The following is a 17,862-nucleotide window of genomic DNA, read 5'->3' on the forward strand; positions in this document are numbered from 1 at the left end:
AAGAACTCTCAATTGAATACCCAAGACTTATGATTCGACCATCCACAAACTTTAACGTTGAAAACATACATAGAAGCGTATGCTCTGAGAGTAGTATGTTAAAACAAAGAATTCGAATAACCGCAATTAAGCCAAACAAAAGAAAATATTAATGTCACGTTGACACAATGCCAAATTGAAAATGTCATTGAAAGACATCTTAAATGTAAACCACTATAATGTTTAGTCAATGATATTAATTTTCCGTCGTCGATAAAACCAAAACCCCACGGTCCGTTTTGTCGCCGATATACTCTAAAAGTCAGCACAAAGTAAAGTCACTTGTTTATCTGCTAACTGGTGAAACAAAACTGAGCACCGTTATTTAAGAGAGGAATTCGTCAGATCTCTCATCGTCAAAGAGCAAGTAACACAATCATGTCGGAAAACTCGAGCTCGACATTGCCATTCAACAACTCATCTACAACGAGTGGAACTCCCAACAGTACCGACGAAGATTGTAATTTCACCGACTCCAATGCAGAAAAGGTACTCAAGGTTCTTGCCTATTCCATTATTCTCCTAGTATCTCTGGTTGGAAATGCCCTTGTAATTCTGGTGTTTTACAAGAAGAAGCAGCTACGAAGGTCCATTAATTATTATGTTCTTAACATGGCCGTGTCCGATCTCTTCACTCCCTTGACAATCATGCCGGTCAATATTGTACAAATTATTTCAGGTTCCACTGCCTTTATGGTCGATAGCCCTTTGGTGCTTGGGAACATCTTATGCAAGCTTTGCTACTTTCTCCCTGATGTTTCTTTGATGGTCTCCATCCAAAGCCTTCTACTGATATCAGTCGACAGGTTCATAGCTGTTGTTTTTCCATTGCAGATAAAACTAATCTCGTCCAAAGTGCGTTTTATTTGCATTTCTTGTACCTGGATTATAGCCATTGCTGTTCATGCACCTTACTTTTACACTTTCAAACTGATATCCGATGGAAATTCATATCATTGCTGGCAGCGCTGGGGTGTTAACCATGTGGAAATTCACAAGAGATATCTCACGGCAGTATTCATTACTTTCTACCTGGTACCAATGTGTGTCTTCGCCGTCTTGTACTGCACAATAGCTTGGACTTTGAAATGGAGGCACAAACAAAGGAAAAGTATGTCCATAAGCGGCCGACGCGGTTTATATCAAAACAACACGCACATTATCCGTTTATCAGTAGCCATATTAACAGCTTATGCTGCATGTATAGGTCCAATGTTTGTCTTAATCTGTATTAGAATTTTTATGTGGAATTGGCAGGCTTCACCTATCTGCGCATTTCAAACCGTGATTCCGTTTGTTTCAGTCTTCATGGTGTGTTCGTGGAGTGCCATCAACCCATGCATCTGTTTTTCTTTTAGTAAGAACTACCGAAGCGGTCTTAAAGAAATAATTACTGCCCGAGCTGGTACCAGTAGTCTTCGAATGACAACAGGAATTACCAGTCTTAGAAAACGTGCTACTAGCTCAGGGTCTGAGCGTATCTGTCTGAGGGTCATTGAACAAGACCAAGGAGATGAAAAAGAAGACGAACAAGAGGAAGGGGAAGAGCAAGTATGAGACAGAAGGAAAGGAGAAAATGATCAAGAATACAAACGTAGACGGGAAGACGATGGCGAGGAAGAAGAAGTGGAGAAGCGCCCCACAGTAGCAGCAGAAGGAGGAGGAGGCGGAGGAGGACATGATAAAAAAGAAAGATTATGTCAATTACGGACACATTTTATCCTTAAAAGCTGACTTTGCTGACCGTTATTAAGATCAATTTCAAAGACTTTCAAGTTACCCGTATAATGCCTTCAAACGTACGTCTACGTACAGTCTGCCAGTTGAGAGGTTCGCCTTGCTGGTAACTGTTAAGACTCCATGTTACGTTATAAAAAGGGACTCGTTAGCATGTTGTGTATCATTTATTTAATATCCACCCTAAACGTGACTGCTCATCTTCAACACTAAGTTGTCGTACTGTTCTTTTTTTTTTTAATTTTTTTTTTTACTACGAAACTTGTTTGAAGCCTAATACGGCGCATTGATTATGTAAATATCCATTACCTTGTATTCGCTGAAGTTTATACTTTCCCGAGTGTATGAAAACCTGCAAATAAGACAAAAACTATGTGAAATCGTATTAAATGATGGCCTTTCTGTAAAATCGCTACAGTTAGCAAACGCTGCGGGAAACAGGCCCGTTATATTGTGAATACAGTTAGCAAATGTACCTTAGTTAATGACGCTTTATTCATTTTGTTCTTTGTAGTGTAAAGAGGCTGAAAAAGATTAGGTTGTCGACATGAAAGGAATTGTGTTGGACCGTACAGAGTGTGACTCATAAAAAAACCTGCTGAAGAAGTTTCTGCAATATCGTCTAGACCATCCGCAGGGATGCATTGCGGTTATGTTTAGTTTCAACAGTTTTACTTGCAACCTTTATGAAATCCCAGGTGAATGGGTTTCCAAGTCTGTACCAATTACTATAAGTAGGTGAAGGGTTTATCGTGTATGAATAGGAGGGTAGTTGTTTGTGAAAATTAAAATAATTATTAGCTAAAATGTTGTTGTCTATAGTGGGTAAGTTGAGGGAATTACCTCTGTAACGCAGCAATCTGCAGCTCCATTTTGTGATAATGACAAGTATAAACATAAATCAAAAATTAATATTTGGTACAGCTGTACCAATGCTTTGCGGTGCACTGGAAGAAAGAATATCTTATTTACAATCAAAACCGATTATGCTCCTTTACAATCTTTTTAAGAATAAGGAACAAATGATGAAAACGAGGCATTCAAGTCCGGTCAAACTTTGTTGTAAGTGTTTTTAACGCATTGCTCCTACTAGTCATTTAAAAAAAACTATACAATAATATCTAGGGGGAAATGGGGTAAGGAACGAAGTACCGCAATGTGGTAGCTATGTCACTTATAACCCTCTTCTAGGGGTCGGAATCGCCATTGCAGCTTTATGAGAGGTGACAATTCTCTCCAGGAGATAACCAATTCCCCCCCCCCCCCCCCCCCAGTTATTAAGAGACAGGTGATAATCCTACGTAGGGGGTGATAATTCCGAAAGTGACTAAGACAGAGGTGATTTAAGCATTAGGCGACTTTTTCCATGCTTACATAGCCTCATCTAAACACGACGGGGGTTGGGAGAATTCGAGACAGTTATGTTCGAGAATTTTCCAAACGTCCGGGGTGTTTAGATGAAGCTATGTAAACGCGGAAAAAAGTCCTTTATTGCTTTTAAAAAAATTTCTCAAAAATAATTCGACAAATAAAGAGAAAGTTTGTTTATTTATTTCTTGATTGAAATAGATTTTATCAATATACGCTCGGAACAATCATATTTGCTACTTAAGCCAACGAGAGCGCGCATCTGACAACACATGAACATATCAAAATATTTGTTTTATCAAGTCAAAATCAAGTTGAAATTTGTGGCGAGCGCGAACGAGCGCCGTGTAGTTGACGTCGTTTTCAGCTTTGAGTCCTCGTAAATCTTGCAGGAAAATACCGAAAGTTCGGGGAAAACTAGAAGAAATGTTCAAAACATATGATTCTGTAAGGAAAAGACCTTCAAGATGAAGAGTTTATTTAAGCTGAAAATGAATGTCTTTGTGCTCTTGAAATTAAAGTTGCATGAAATTGCCCCGGCGTACTTGCCCAATTTGGGAGCCTAAGAACATGGTTGAAAAGTTGAATGGCGCATCGTGCCTTGGGAAGTTTTGCTGGTTAGGAATCATAGCACAAGCAGCGGATCCAGATTTTTGAAGTTGTTGCTGGTAATATTCCCTGCTAGAAGAGGTCTCTGACGGCGAGAGGGGATAGAGACCTCTGCCGGCCCTCGACGAATCTTCTGTCTCGCATGCGCTAAGGTTTCCTAGCAACGAGTGACATTTTAGCCACATGTAGCACGAGCTTTGCGCGCGAATTGCAACCGCGGTAGGGCGATGTGTGAAATTACTGATAGCTGTATGCGGAAATGCCACGGACTCCTCAAAAACATGGCAAATTCAAAGAATATAATTCTCCACGGACACCAGTAAAACCAGCAGCTGTAGGCAAAGATGAAAACTGCCTTTTGTACCGAGTAAATTTCAAGTTAAGCGGCCAGAACACCTGGCGATCGCTAAATACAAGCGATTGAAAAGCTGTAGTTTGCAGTTTGTTGGAGAGCACTGCTAACTTTAAAAAGGAATCTTCACCGCTTTGTAAGGAATGCTTTCGCAAAGCGGAATCATCAATCAAGCGAAGTTAGAACTCTGAAGATGGCAAACGTGAAATAACTGAAGTGCGTAACTTTTGTAAACCAGCGGAAGCCGTAACAACTGTGGGCTCGGAGATTTCAAGCGCACAATCTGAACAGAGTATGCGCATTGCGTATTAACGGTAACCGGTTTTGGAAACCGATCAGTTTCGACCAAAAATCTGGTCGGCGGCTACATGAGAGAACGCGTCGGGAACCGGCTGAGGTCTCTCTCCCTTCTCGCCGTCAGAGACCTTTGCTAGCAGGGAACTGGTAATAGTAATAGTAATAGTAATAGTAATAGTAATAGTAATAGTAATAGTAATAGTAATAGTAATAGTAATAGTAATAGTAATAGTAATAGTAATAGTAATAGTAATAGTAATAGTAATAGTAATAGTAATAGTAATAGTAATAGTAATAGTAATAGTAATAGTAATAGTAATAGTAATAGTAATAGTAATAGTAATAGTAATAGTAATAGTAATAGTAATGGTAATGGTAATGGTAATGGTAATGGTAATAGTAATAGTAATAGTAATAGTAATAGTAATAGTAATAGTAATAGTAATAGTAATAGTAATAGTAATAGTAATAGTAATAGTAATAGTAATACTAGATTTTTACGCTGAGAACGTCTCTGAGAAAATAAATGTTATACAAATTCGACAGCCAAAACACGGCAACCGGCCGTGCAAAGTTTGATTTGAAACATTTATAGTCTGTAGTATATAGTTTTGTGTTCGTTTACGTGTACATTTTTTTAGAAGAAAGAATGTTGTTTTAGAGAATTTAATTGTAGTATTCAGATGAAAAATTACCTTAAAAAAACGTTTACTGCGTATATTGTTGCTTCAGCTCCCTCCATGCACGAGGTCGTCTAGCTCACGGTCATCGAGGCAGGCAAAGCGATGTGGTTCTTCGTTAAATGAATAACTCTTTTCTTTCTTTTGCTTTTTCTCTCCTCGGGCTTGATGAAGATGATGAAGAGATAGGCAAACCCACATCAAAATTTGGGAAATTTTTCTCCATTTCCTTAACAGTTGTACTTGAAATTATTTTGCGAGTCTGGCGAAAGCTTTGAAACGTTTTCAATTTGTGCCGAGAAACACAGAAAGCGTGACGTCACAACCGTGTTAACATACTCTCATCTAATCACACCTATCGACCTACGAGAGCGCGCGTACTCTCTTAAATATTTTCTAAAATCCTATTTAGGGGAGTGGGAGTTACTAGGACAGAGGTGATAATCCCTCTCTAGGGGGTGATAACCCATCAAATTACTAAGAGATAATTCTTTCCAGGGGTGATACGTAATAATCCTTATTTCCGTATTATTTATTAATTCGTATTATTTCAGGTTCCACTGCCTTTATGGTCGATACCCCTTTGGTGCTTGGGAACATCTTATGCAAGCTTTGTTACTTTCTCCCTGATGTTTCTTTGATGGTCTCCATCCAAAGCCTTCTGTTGATATCAGTCGACAGGTTTATAGCTGTTGTGTTCCCATTGCAGATAAAACTAATATCATCTAAAGTGCGTTTTATCTGCATTTCTGGTACCTGGATTGTGGCCATTGCTATTCATGCACCTTACTGTTACACTTTCAAACTGATAACCGATGGAAATTCATATAATTGCTTGAAACGCTGGGGTGAATGGGCTGACCATGTGAACTGAATTCACAAGAGATATCTCACCGCAGTTTTCATTACTTTCTACCTGGTACCAATTTGTATCTTCGCCGTCTTGTACTGCACAATAGCTTGGACTTTGAAATGGAGGCACAAACAAAGGGAAAAAATGTCCACCAGCGATCGATGCGGTTCATATCAAACGAATACACACATTATCCGGTTGTCGGTAGCCATATTTACAGCCTATGCTGTATGTATAGGTCCACAGTTTGTCTTTATCTTTATTCTTATTTCCTTGTGGCATTGGCAGAATCCACCTATCTGCGCATTTCAAACCGTGATTCCGTTTGTTTCACTCTTCTTGGTGCATTCGTGGAGTGCCATCAACCCAGGTATCTGTTTTACTTTTAGTAAGAACTACTGAAGCAGTCTTAAAGAAATATTTACTGCCCAAGCTGGTACCAGCAGTCTTCGAATAACAATAGGAACTACGACCCATAAGAAACGTGCTACTAGTTCAGGCACTGAACGTATTTGTCTGAGGTTCATTGAAGAAGGCCAAAAAGAACAAAGTAAAGACGAAAAAAAGGAATGGCAAGAGCAATCCCGAGAAAGAAAGGAGAAAATTTTTAAGAATACTGAGAAATGAGGGCAGGAAGACGCCGTCAACGAAGAAGAAGAAGAAGAAGAAGAAGAAGAAGAAGAAGAAGAAGAAGAAGACGAAGTGGGGGAGAAAGAGCTGTAGTAGGAGTTGGATGGGATAACAAGGAATGATCGTTTCAAGGACCTTAATAATGCGTTATGTGGAGTCCTACTGGAACTTCATTTGTGATGTAAAAAAATGGCGTTGCTGCTGCATGTTTCTTTCATTTAGGATATGTAAAAGACACACGGGACAAGTGAATCCTAAACCAGCTGAAAATGCGCGAGTGAAAATATTTGAATTTGCTTAGTAAGATCTCTCGATGCATTTCGTAAAGAGTTTCTTTTGATTGCAGAAGTTTATTGCGTTCGAAATAATTAATTTGTAGTCATTACAAATGCTGCCTTAGGCCCGGTTCATACGTCGAACTTTACATGAGCCGAACCTAATACCTATTAAGGTCGACCCAAATAATTAAGTTCGGCAGTTGATTCAGACGTCGAACCTAACTGAAGTCGAACTTAATTAAAGCTAAAGTGAGAAAGTAGATTTTCGTGGTCAGCGGCTGTTGTTTGTACTCAACAATATTTAAAATGGCGGGAAAGATGAATTCTGACATGGAAGAGCTTGCTTGATAAAATAATAAAGACAGGCCAAACTCGGCTCCTACAGGTCGAGATAGGAAGAATATGACCTTCAAAGCTAATTTGCTCTTACGAGTACGTCTTTCAAAGATCTCTCTTTTCTGTACGAAAGTAAGGAAGGATCTTTGTAGATATCCCCTAGCAGAGGCTGATTTTCTATCAAGTGTCATTTACCAGGAGCCATAATCAGGGATGGTGACCGTAACGAGATGCCATTTTGACTTGTGGGCTTGTCCCCATGTGTTGTATCAACAAATCTATTTTTAGAAAAAAATTGCGCCATACGCGCGTGCGCGCACGCGTGTAAACAGCCAGGATCGCGCGCGGAGAAATAGAAATTTTTTTCTACCCGTTCAAAATGGCGCCCAAATTTTAAAATTCTGCCAGGGAATATCTCCTCAGTACTCACATTTAAGGAATTAGACCCTCACAAAGAAAAGGTAGCAATTGAAAGAAGACGGGAAAAGTTGGAATAAGCGGCCTATTGATCACATGACTCTCACAGTAAAGTCAAAAAGGCGCCAAGACGGTGGCGCTGCGTGCGTTGCTACTGTTGAATGAATGAAAAAAGCTTACACTCTACGGACATGTACTCAGACACGTAAGGACTTTTTTATCTTTAGTGATTTTTTTCTCAGCTGCTTTCCGTGTCACATATAAGGTAGTAGCCCCACGCATATTTGCGTGTATTCACGCGGGTTTATGACGTGAAGGGGGAGGGGGGGGGGGGGGCAATTTTTTTCTAAAGCTAGATTTTTTTGGTACAACACAAGGGGACGCGTGGACCCCACGCTTACGGTCTCCATCCCTGATTATGGCTCCTGTATTTACTCATCTGAATTGTTTTAGGTTAGACACAGAAGTGCGATATTCCATAACAAACCTCAAAATGTTTTTGCGTGTTTTTAGTTTGTTTTGTAGTGCCGACATTCTTTCGCGGAGGTTGACTTCTGAAAGAGTTTTATCTATAAGGTTATCGAGGTAATCTCTGATAGGTAATCTCTGTTTGAATAGAGTGATGTTTTCTTCAAATGTTGTTTTTGAAGATTTTGTTCTGAGAAGTCTTGACGCTTCGCCTTTGATATAGCCTTTATTGAAAGTTTCTGTCGGTTTGAAGTGCATGTGCACATCAAGAAAAGATTTTTTTCTTTTTTTAAATATTTCGCATGTCAGACAAGTATATTCAGTTGTTTCGAAACAAGAAAAACAAGCGCATTCCTCTTTTCCCGCCATCTTGTTCAGAATGAATTCTTTTGCGCATGCCAAGTCGATGAAATGCACCGACCTCTGGGATAGATATAATTTATATAATTTATACGTAATGTATGCATTTGGTTCGGCACATGAAAAGTTCGACGTCTGAATCGAAGTCGAACTTTTGCCGTTCTATTCGACTGGCGCAGTCGAATAGAACGGCGGGTCGACCCAAATACAAATCTGTCGATCCTAACTGATTCATACGTCGATCTTTACATGCTTATGGTGCTTAAGCCCACGATCTTTTAGCAGAGATAACTTCCAGCATCGTTGACTTCCCAAAATCGATCGAAATAGACGGAGATACACACTCAGGAAAACAATAGTTCAGGCTCCAGAAGTGATTTATCGTTTTATTGCTACAGCTCTGTTTCGTATGATCAGGAGCTGACTACACTCATCACGCAACTTCAACGAATGACCGTAAAGTAAATAAAGTAATCAAAAACTGGTGATTTAAAGCAAGCAGCTGCTAGGCGATAAAATACAATTCCACGTGCCGTGAGAGAGTTCACGTGCCATGATACAAACGGTTACCTTACGTTATACGAGAGGTTTTGGGTACGTTTCTATTTATATGAGGGCATGGACTTATGAAATCATTCGAACTGGTGATTTAAACAAGCGTTTGCTGGGCGATAAATTACTTATGCTCGTGGCGTGAAACAATTCACGTGCCATGATACAAACGGTTACTTTACGTTTTTCGAGAGGTTTTGAGTTCATATCTATTTCTGTGGGGGGGTTTGGACTTGGTAATTCATCAGTTGCGTTTGCTCAGGCTACTAAGATCTTTTCTACGGAAATAAACTTTTCGTGAAGACATAAGTCACATTTCTTGTTAATGTTATTATCGGGTTTGAACTTTTTGAGTACTTTCCATTTAATTAGAAATGTTTGTTTGCGTCCGTCAGGGTCCATATATTGTTCAGATAGTTCCGTTACATTGCGTCTGTTTGCGTTTCGGAAGAATGTGTTGTGCCAGTCCCACGTAAGATTCAGTTGTTGTTACCGTCGTTCGCTTGGAGGCATTTACCATCAAGTGGGCATTCCGCTTTCTTCCTGCAGTTGCAGCTCGGGTCATGATTTTGGTTTGGGGTTGTTGCTACATTTGAGAGTATCAGTTTTTTTTTTGTGTGATGCGATCATGGTTTTCATGTTTGGCATGCATGAGTAGGTGAGTTTTAGTGTCTGTCTGTTGAAGATCTTGTTTATTGGGTGGTTCTTGGGGAAGCATTTGTCGACGATGGATAAAAATTTCTGTACAATTGACAATTTCTAATTCTCCTATTTAGTATACACTGACATCATGTAAACACTCTAATATCAACTTATCCATGTAAGCTCAAATTCTTTTACTCGGATGTATCAACGATTTGAAACACTATTTAGCCAAACAAAGCTCTATGAGCAGGCTAGGGTACAAATTAAAGAAGTTTGTTGGCAAAACGGTTTCCTTCTTGAACAAATTCAAAAACTGATGACAAAATTGCAAGTACGTTCGCATGATTTTGTCGTGCGTGATGTATTTTTTGGCCCGCCAATTTTTCTGCACGTGTCTTGTTTCGCGTTTCGTAATAAAAATGCTCCGCGCGATAACCCATAAAGGGTCAGGATTTTTCCGGCGGAGGAATCAAACACGAGAATTGTCATCGTAGGACTGAGTGTGACACGATAGCGATCGCGTCACCGATTACATCTCTATAAAGTCAAATTGGAAAATTAAGTCTTATTGTGGTCACCCAAATCAAAGCTAGTCGAAAACTGTCTCTCTTTCCCCCTCTCCCTCAGCGTGCACTTGCGATCGATCGTTCGATTCGACATGACCATTCTTCTTTTGTAAAACATTCGCGTTGCTAGCGGTGAGGTCTGCATTCGAATCTTTGGAATTCTTTGAATTTTCTGAGCATTCTGCAGCGTCTTGCGAGGGTCCCGAAGAAAGCTGCAAAACGTCACTACACTTTTCTGTTTCGATTTCGCATTCGCGTTTTCGATACCCACCATCTACATCATGCAGAGTTAAATTCATGCGCGTGCTGCTCGTGCCGCTCGTGCGACAAACCTCCTAAAGGTTCATGATTTCTTGCACAACTGTCACCCTCGCTAATTAGACGAAACGGAATGCACCATGTTCAAGTTACCTCCTCTTCTCTTATGCTATATCCACGGATTTTAATCCTTACGTTTTAGATTTCTTCGCCACTCGACATGCTATCATTGCCTTCACCTTTTTGTTCTATAGACTCCAGAACCCTCTCTGCGCTAAGAGAAACGTTCACGAACGCTTCACAACCGAAGCCAAATGTTTTGATTCAACAGAATAGTGACTTGCAGAATACATCGGGGAAAGGGAGGGGGAGCTTAGAAAGCGAAAAAAATGAGGGAGCTCGGGACCCTCCCCTTCCCCGATTACTTAACTCCGCGCCTCACGGCCCGAGTACAGAGAACGCGAAGAATTTGATAACGCCACCGAAAACTTTACTCGTGCCACTCGAGTACAAAATACGATACCGAGAACAATAACTCGTGGCCCGAAGTCTTATCTCTCGGCCCATCGCGACCCCAAAGAGAAAAAAGAATTTGATAATGCTACCGAAACCTTAACTCGGTCCGCCTTACGGCCAAAATCATGGCGGTCGCCGAGGGAGATGCGAACAGAGATTTTTTTGATGCTCTACTTCGTCTCTTGAACACTTTATCCACGAATCGTTAAATGATGAGCGGACAGAATGCATCCGAAGGATCGTTCATGACTTAGAAGAAGATGTTTTAGCCGTACTTCGAATGGGATTTGGCAAGAGTGTCATATACCAGTTGATTCCAAAAGTCAGGATGAAAAAATTGCATTCTTCTAGTGGTTTCAAAACATCTGTTGTTGTATTGAGTCCCCTAGAGTACATACGAAAACAACAAGTCGAAAATATTGAAAGGGAGGATTGTGGAATCACTGCTGCCACAATTGGGGAATTCGTCGAGGTCGACAGAGAAATTAGGACAGGGAACGTCGACATTGTTTACGGCAATGCTGAACAATGGCTGAGTGATCGATGGAGAAAAGTGTTACGGTGTGGCAATCTTCACCAGACGAAGGTTTGGTAGTCGTTGAAGTTTCACACAGTTGCAACCTCGGTAAGTTTAATACAGCATGATAATGTCAACATTCGAGCTGAAGATTTTCACGCTCGCTTGGAATGACGCTGAAGCATTTATAACGACGTTGAAACACGAGGTTGACTGTCTCCTCGATTTAAGCATAAAAGTTTGGGAAAAAAAAATAATTTTGAGAGCTCAGCTCTTTTCGGCTTAGAGAATGCCATTGTGTATTTTTAGAAATTTTAGAATTGGGCATTTAAAATCATAGATTTTTTTGTGGCATAATATTATAAGTTCAAAAATATTTTTAGAATTTTGAAGGTTAGCGCCTTCCAAGATGAATTTGTTTCCGGTAAAATCTGATTGGCTTACATATAAAGCATGACAAAAGATAACATCACGTAAGCAATAATGGGGCGGCAGACGACTCGTGCAGTAATTGTATCAGGCGTTCTTTTTTCTCTTCCTGCTCCCGACCGCCGACTTTCGCGCTACCATTTTCGCGCTCGATCCCCCGAAATAAAGAGAACGCCTGATCGCAGGTTAATGGTTTAATGTTAGTTGGGCAAACCGGCGGGCACGTCGTCACCGCCTCCGTCTTTTCCAGGAGGGAGAGGGAGGAAGACGCTTGGAGGAAACAGTGCTTCAACATTTTGACGCCAATTGTTAAGGCACACTGTTAATTTGCATTATCTAATGTTCATTACTTTTATCATTAAAAAAAGAAACTAAATCCAAGAGCTGACTATCCAAACTATAAAGACGGAATGTTTTACTATTCCACCTAAAGAACCAGCATGTGTGAGGTAAAATGCCTTGCAGGGTCGGCAAACGTGTTGTACATTTATTTGCATTCAAATTATAAGGTTGTAGTTGTTTCAAGTTGCCAGAGACTAATTTAGTCAAAATTTAAAGAATTTCATGAATCAGTCTTTATAAATTTCTCAGCCCTCGCATTGCCACCAATTTCCGTAGCCGTCTGATTCGGTCAAAAAAAAAAATCACAGATCGAAATATTACATATTAGCCAGTTCTTCTTTTTTTTTTTTTTTTTTTGTTTTTGTTTTTATTATTATTTTTTCCTTTAATTATTTCAAAGAAGAGCAAAGCAAAATCGATACCCTTTGTTACGAAAAACTTGATTCCGCCCGTTTCTGTCCTTTATATTTTTCCTTTTCAACCGTTACCAAAAATGGAAAAATTACCCGGCTCCTATATATACGAATCAGCAGCAGGTGAGTTTTTATTGTGCATGTATGTGAATAAAAATAATTGAATTTGGATCAATCGTACCCACTTGTTGACTTTATCAATGGAATTGAATTTAATTTGTTTAATCGTGATCAATCGTGGACTATCTACGATAGCAAATGGAACAAAATTATCCCAGGAACACAATATTTTCGAGTTTAGTCCAACTTCGCAACCATCTGTCAAAATTGGGCGTCTCCAGGCTACAGATCCTCTTAGAAGAACCATGCAGAATAAATAGAAACGTCCTCTGTTCACTAACGAATATTTCTTAACCTGTTTCGGCAAAAGTAAATTTTGAAAGTATTACATCCCGTGCTTATACTTTTCCGTCAGCTGTTAAACTGAAAAAAGTTGTCATTTGCTGTGTTAGATTTCTGGTAATAAATTAAAGAAATTCAATTAAAGAAACTCAATGATCTCCTGTCAAGAACTATCACTTTTGAATACCCAGGAGTTAAAATTTGATCATCCACAGACATCAAGCACAATCAAAGTTATAAACATCCTGCGCAGCTTATCAGAAGGATTAGACTTTGATAGCAGTATGTTTAAAGGCAGAATTAATTAACCGCGATAAAGATAAGTAAAAAGACAGGCACATTGAAAAAATGCGACATTGACAAGTGCATTGTAAGACAGCAAGGACATGTAAAATTGAGACCATTATACTATCAACTTCTCCCTGTCACTCAACCGACAACCCACGGCCAGTTTTGACCCCAGAAGAAGCTGATCATGAAACTCAGTACAAAGCAAACTCACTCGTATATCAACCAACTGGTGAAACATACTGTAAGAACCGTCATTCAAGAGAAGAATTCATCAGCTCTCCCGACGACTAAGAGAAAGCAACACAATCATGTCTGAAAACTCGAGCTCAACATTTCAGTACAACAGCTCATCCCAAACGGATGAACCTCCCAACAGTACCAGCGAAGGTTGCATTTTCGCAGACTCCAATCTAGAAACGGTACACATGGTTCTTGCCTATTTCATCATTCTCCTAGTATCTCTGGTTGGAAATGCCCTTGTAATCTTTGTCATCTGCAAAAACAAGCAACTGCAAAAGTCGATTAATTATTATGTTTTCAACATGGCCGTGTCCGATCTCTTCACTCCCTTGACAATCATGCCGATGAATGTTGTACGTATTATTTCAGGTTCCACTGCCTTTTTGGTCGATACCCCTTTGGTGCTTGGGAACATCTTATGCAAGCTTTGTTACTTTCTCCCTGATGTTTCTTTGATGGTCTCCATCCAAAGCCTTCTGTTGATATCGGTCGACAGGTTCATAGCTGTTGTTTTTCCATTGCAGATAAAACTAATCTCGTCCAAAGTGCGTTTTATCTGCATTTCGTGTACCTGGATTATAGCCATTGCTGTTCATGCACCTTACTTTTACACTTTCAAACTGATATACGATGGAAATTCATATAATTGCTTGCAGCGCTGGGGTGCTAACCATGTGGAAATTCACAAGAGATATCTCACGGCAGTATTCATTACTTTCTACCTGGTACCAATGTGTGTCTTCGCCATCTTGTACTGCACAATAGCTTGGACTTTGGAATGGAGGCACAAACAAAGGAAAAGTATGTCCTATGTCGATCCGGTTCATATCAAAAGAATACGCACATTATCCGTTTATCAGTAGCCATATTAACAGCTTATACTGTTTGTATAGGTCCACAGTTTGTCTTAATCTTTATTAGAACTTTCATGTGGCATTGGCAGAATCCACCTATCTGCGCATTTCAAACCGTGATTCCGTTTGTTTCACTCTTCATGGTGTATTCGTGGAGTGCCATCAACCCATGTATCTGTTTTTCTTTTAGTAAGAACTACCGAAACGGTCTTAAAGAAATAATTACTACCCGAGCTGGTACCAGTGGTCTTCGAATGACGACAGGAATTACCAGTCTTAGGAAACGTGCTACTAGCTCTGGGTGTGAGCGTATCTGTCTGAGGGTCATTGAACAAGACCAAGGAGATGAAAAAGAAGAAAAACAAAAGGAAGAGGAAGAGCAAGTATGAGACGGAAGAAAGGAGAAAATGATCAAGAATACAAATGTGGACGGAAAGACGATGGCGAGGTAGAAGAACTGGAGAACTGCACCCACAGTAGCAGAAAAAGGAGGAGGAGGCGGAGGAGGACAAATGATAACAAAGAAAGAATATGTCAACTACGGACACTTCCTAACCTAATAAACTGACTTTGCTGACTCTGTTTTTAGAGGATTTATAAAGGACATTAGGGACAACTTGAATTAACTGGCCGCTAATGGAAGAGACGAAAGATTTCAATTTCGTGAAGATCAATTTCAAAGACTTTCAAGTCACTTGCATAATGCCTTGAAACGTACGTCTACTTATAGTCTTCCCGTTGAGAGATTCGCCTTGCTGATAACTCCGCCTCCCTCGTGATATACGCGCCGATAATGGATTTTGATTGGGCTGTTTTTGTTGAAGACAATCAGAACAATAGACCCCTTCTGCAGAATTTAATGTAGGTTTAATGAATAAATCAAATGATGATTTGACGTCACACAGGAAAGGATTAGTGGGTTCCCTCTCTCGTGATATGTGCCTAAATAATAGATTTTGATTGGGCCGCCTCTGTTGAAGACAATTAGGACAATACATCCCTACTAGGGGAGGACATATTTTAATGCATAAATTAATGTGCAGATTTGTGGCTACGACGAAGGAGATACCCGACTCAAACCTAGACACGGCCTGCCCTACGGGCATTCCGTGTAAAAAAAGAAAAGAAATACTTTGCGTTGGGCAGCCGGGCGAATGTGCGATATCCATATGTACATGTGCTCCTTTGTTGTCTTTACTTAGTCGAATGGTAATCCGACACTGGGCTTTAAATGAATAAAATGCCGGTTTCTTGTTGCACATTGGAAGTCGCCGAGGTAGTAGAAGCAACCGCCATATTTCCTTTAATTAATTTATATTTAATTTATATATTTATTTATTTACCGAAGATATGGTTGCGAACGGTCTTCAACTGGCCAAACCTTGTGAAACTCGTAAATGGAACACGCATTTCGGCCATGGAAAAAGTTTCCAGTTGGAAAACGGGACTGCCTTTTCAGAAGTTTCATTTTTGCCGAAAATTTTCCAGTTGAACGAACCAAAAAAGCAACGTTGAGGCTAAGATTAACTAGAATTGAAGAACGTGCAAAGAACATTTCCCAGGTTGAGAATCAGTTAAGAACACATTTATTTTGACTACATGTTTTTGAAATAAACAGTGTAAATACGGATAAAGTACTTGTAAAACTTCAGGCTATATTGTCCCATAACCCTAAATGATAGGTCAGATCGCGTCCTCATAAGTTTATTGAGATAATATAACAGGTAAGTTAAGAACAGGTAAGCTAAGACCTTTCAGGCTCAAATTGCCAATGATGATTTTTTTAATGTTTTTTTTTCTTTCATTGAAGTACCACACATTATTTACAACACTAACACTGCTTACAATACAAACATTACTTACAAAACTAAATTTCTAACAATGCGTAACACTATTTACAATATAGTAACATTACTACAATACTAAAATACTAACTATAAATACAACACTTATGTTAGTTATGCTAGTTATTTTTATAATACATATCATTTTTATTTATTAACCTAGTTTTCTACAGTTTGTCACTAAGGGAGAATGAACAAGAGCACTATACCTTTATAAAGTATCTAAAGCGTACAGTCTATATTTTTTCCATTTAAGTTTGTGACTGGACTCGTTCTTATTTGACCTCGTTATTTGCCATTCTAATCGATAAACGTAGTTAATCTTATTGGTGAATATTCTAAAAGAAGGATGGGTACCTTTTTGGCGACAATCATAGATATATTGCTTAGCTAAAATTACAAGATGATTTAATAAAAGAAAATCGTCCTTTCTCTGCCAGATTCCCAAAAGAATATCAGTATTAGAAAGGTCCTCTAAGTCTATATTTATTTTTTTGCACCAAGAAATTTAAGTCCAGCCAGAAACTCGTAGCATAGGAGCACGTAATGAATAAATGATCGAGGGATTCGTTCTCACGTTCACAGAATGTACATAAGGGACTGTGCAATAATTATCAGGAAGGGGGGGGGGGGGGGGGGGGGGCTGAAAAACCAGAGTTATCTAGCAAAAACTTAGACAGTACCCCCCCCCCCCTCCAAAACTAAAAAATTAGTTCTAAGTCCCCCTCTGTTATGTTAAAAATAACGTCGCACCCCCCCCCCCCCCCCCCAACACACACACGCACTCACTCCTCGCCGCCACCATTACCATAGATGCCTTTACGTAACATTTGGTATCGAGAAGGATATTGATCGCTTGATTGAAGATTTAAACAAAGCATTTCCTAAGTACCGGGGTGCTTACCACATTGGCTCAAAATCCAAAACTTCTGAAGCCAGAAAGAGAAAGGAGCAGAGAAAAAAATCAAAGAACAGGAAATTGAACGCTTCAAATAACAGACGAAAAAGGGCTTGCATTATATTTAGATCCTTGGGAGGAGAGCCTGTTGAACTTTGTTATGAGCCAGAGATGTATGGAATTCAGCAAATCGATTCAGTCGATGAAGAAACATTACTTTTATTCACATCAAAAACCGACAAAGCTTGTCTACGAGATCTGTTTGATTCCCATTGTTTTACGGGGGATGCTAAAAAACAAGTGCATGATTTTTGCTTTACATAGGGTCAGCTTAATTAAATAGAAGAAGGGTTAAAATTAATCAGTTATCTTTTCATTTTGATGGAATTTTTTCAATAATCGTTTAACAGCTGTTCGTATTGATATTTGTTACAGTCTATCATGAGGCCTGTATTGAGAATCTTTAATTGCGTTTAAGTTTATTTTCATTTCGAATAAAACTTAAGGCCCCCCCTCTGTCAAATGAGTGATTTTACTTTGACCCCCCCTATCTTGGCAGCAATTTTAGGTAATGCCCCCCCCTCTGGTTTTTCAGCCCCCCCCTCCTGATAATTATTGCACAGTCCCTAAAGGCCAAGTTATTAGACCTATTTTACAGAGGAATGAATTCG

The 17,862-nt window shown here is 39.5% G+C and overlaps 1 protein-coding gene and 1 pseudogene across 1 annotated transcript; both read left to right on the forward strand.

Annotated features, from left to right (window-relative positions):
• The first annotated feature begins 288 nt into the window (after positions 1–288).
• LOC146469483 (galanin receptor type 1-like) lies at positions 289–2,519 on the forward strand. The gene has a single exon (XM_085123092.1). It carries the CDS (start codon positions 418–420, stop codon positions 1,594–1,596), a length of 1,179 nt encoding a protein of 392 aa, XP_084979218.1. The 5' UTR covers positions 289–417; the 3' UTR covers positions 1,597–2,519.
• An 11,144-nt stretch (positions 2,520–13,663) lies between these two features.
• On the forward strand, positions 13,664–14,838 carry LOC146469484 (neuropeptide FF receptor 2-like; annotated as a pseudogene).
• The last annotated feature ends 3,024 nt before the right edge of the window (positions 14,839–17,862 follow it).

Source organism: Pavona decussata, unplaced genomic scaffold, assembly GCF_977016875.1.
Source record: "Pavona decussata unplaced genomic scaffold, jaPavDecu1.1 SCAFFOLD_122, whole genome shotgun sequence".
In the NCBI taxonomy this organism is placed as follows: domain Eukaryota; kingdom Metazoa; phylum Cnidaria; class Anthozoa; order Scleractinia; family Agariciidae; genus Pavona; species Pavona decussata.

Coding starts and splice junctions, on each gene's coding strand:
- LOC146469483 (XM_085123092.1), top strand. CDS start 418: ATGTCGGAAAACTCGAGCTCGACATTGCCATTCAACAACTCATCTACA.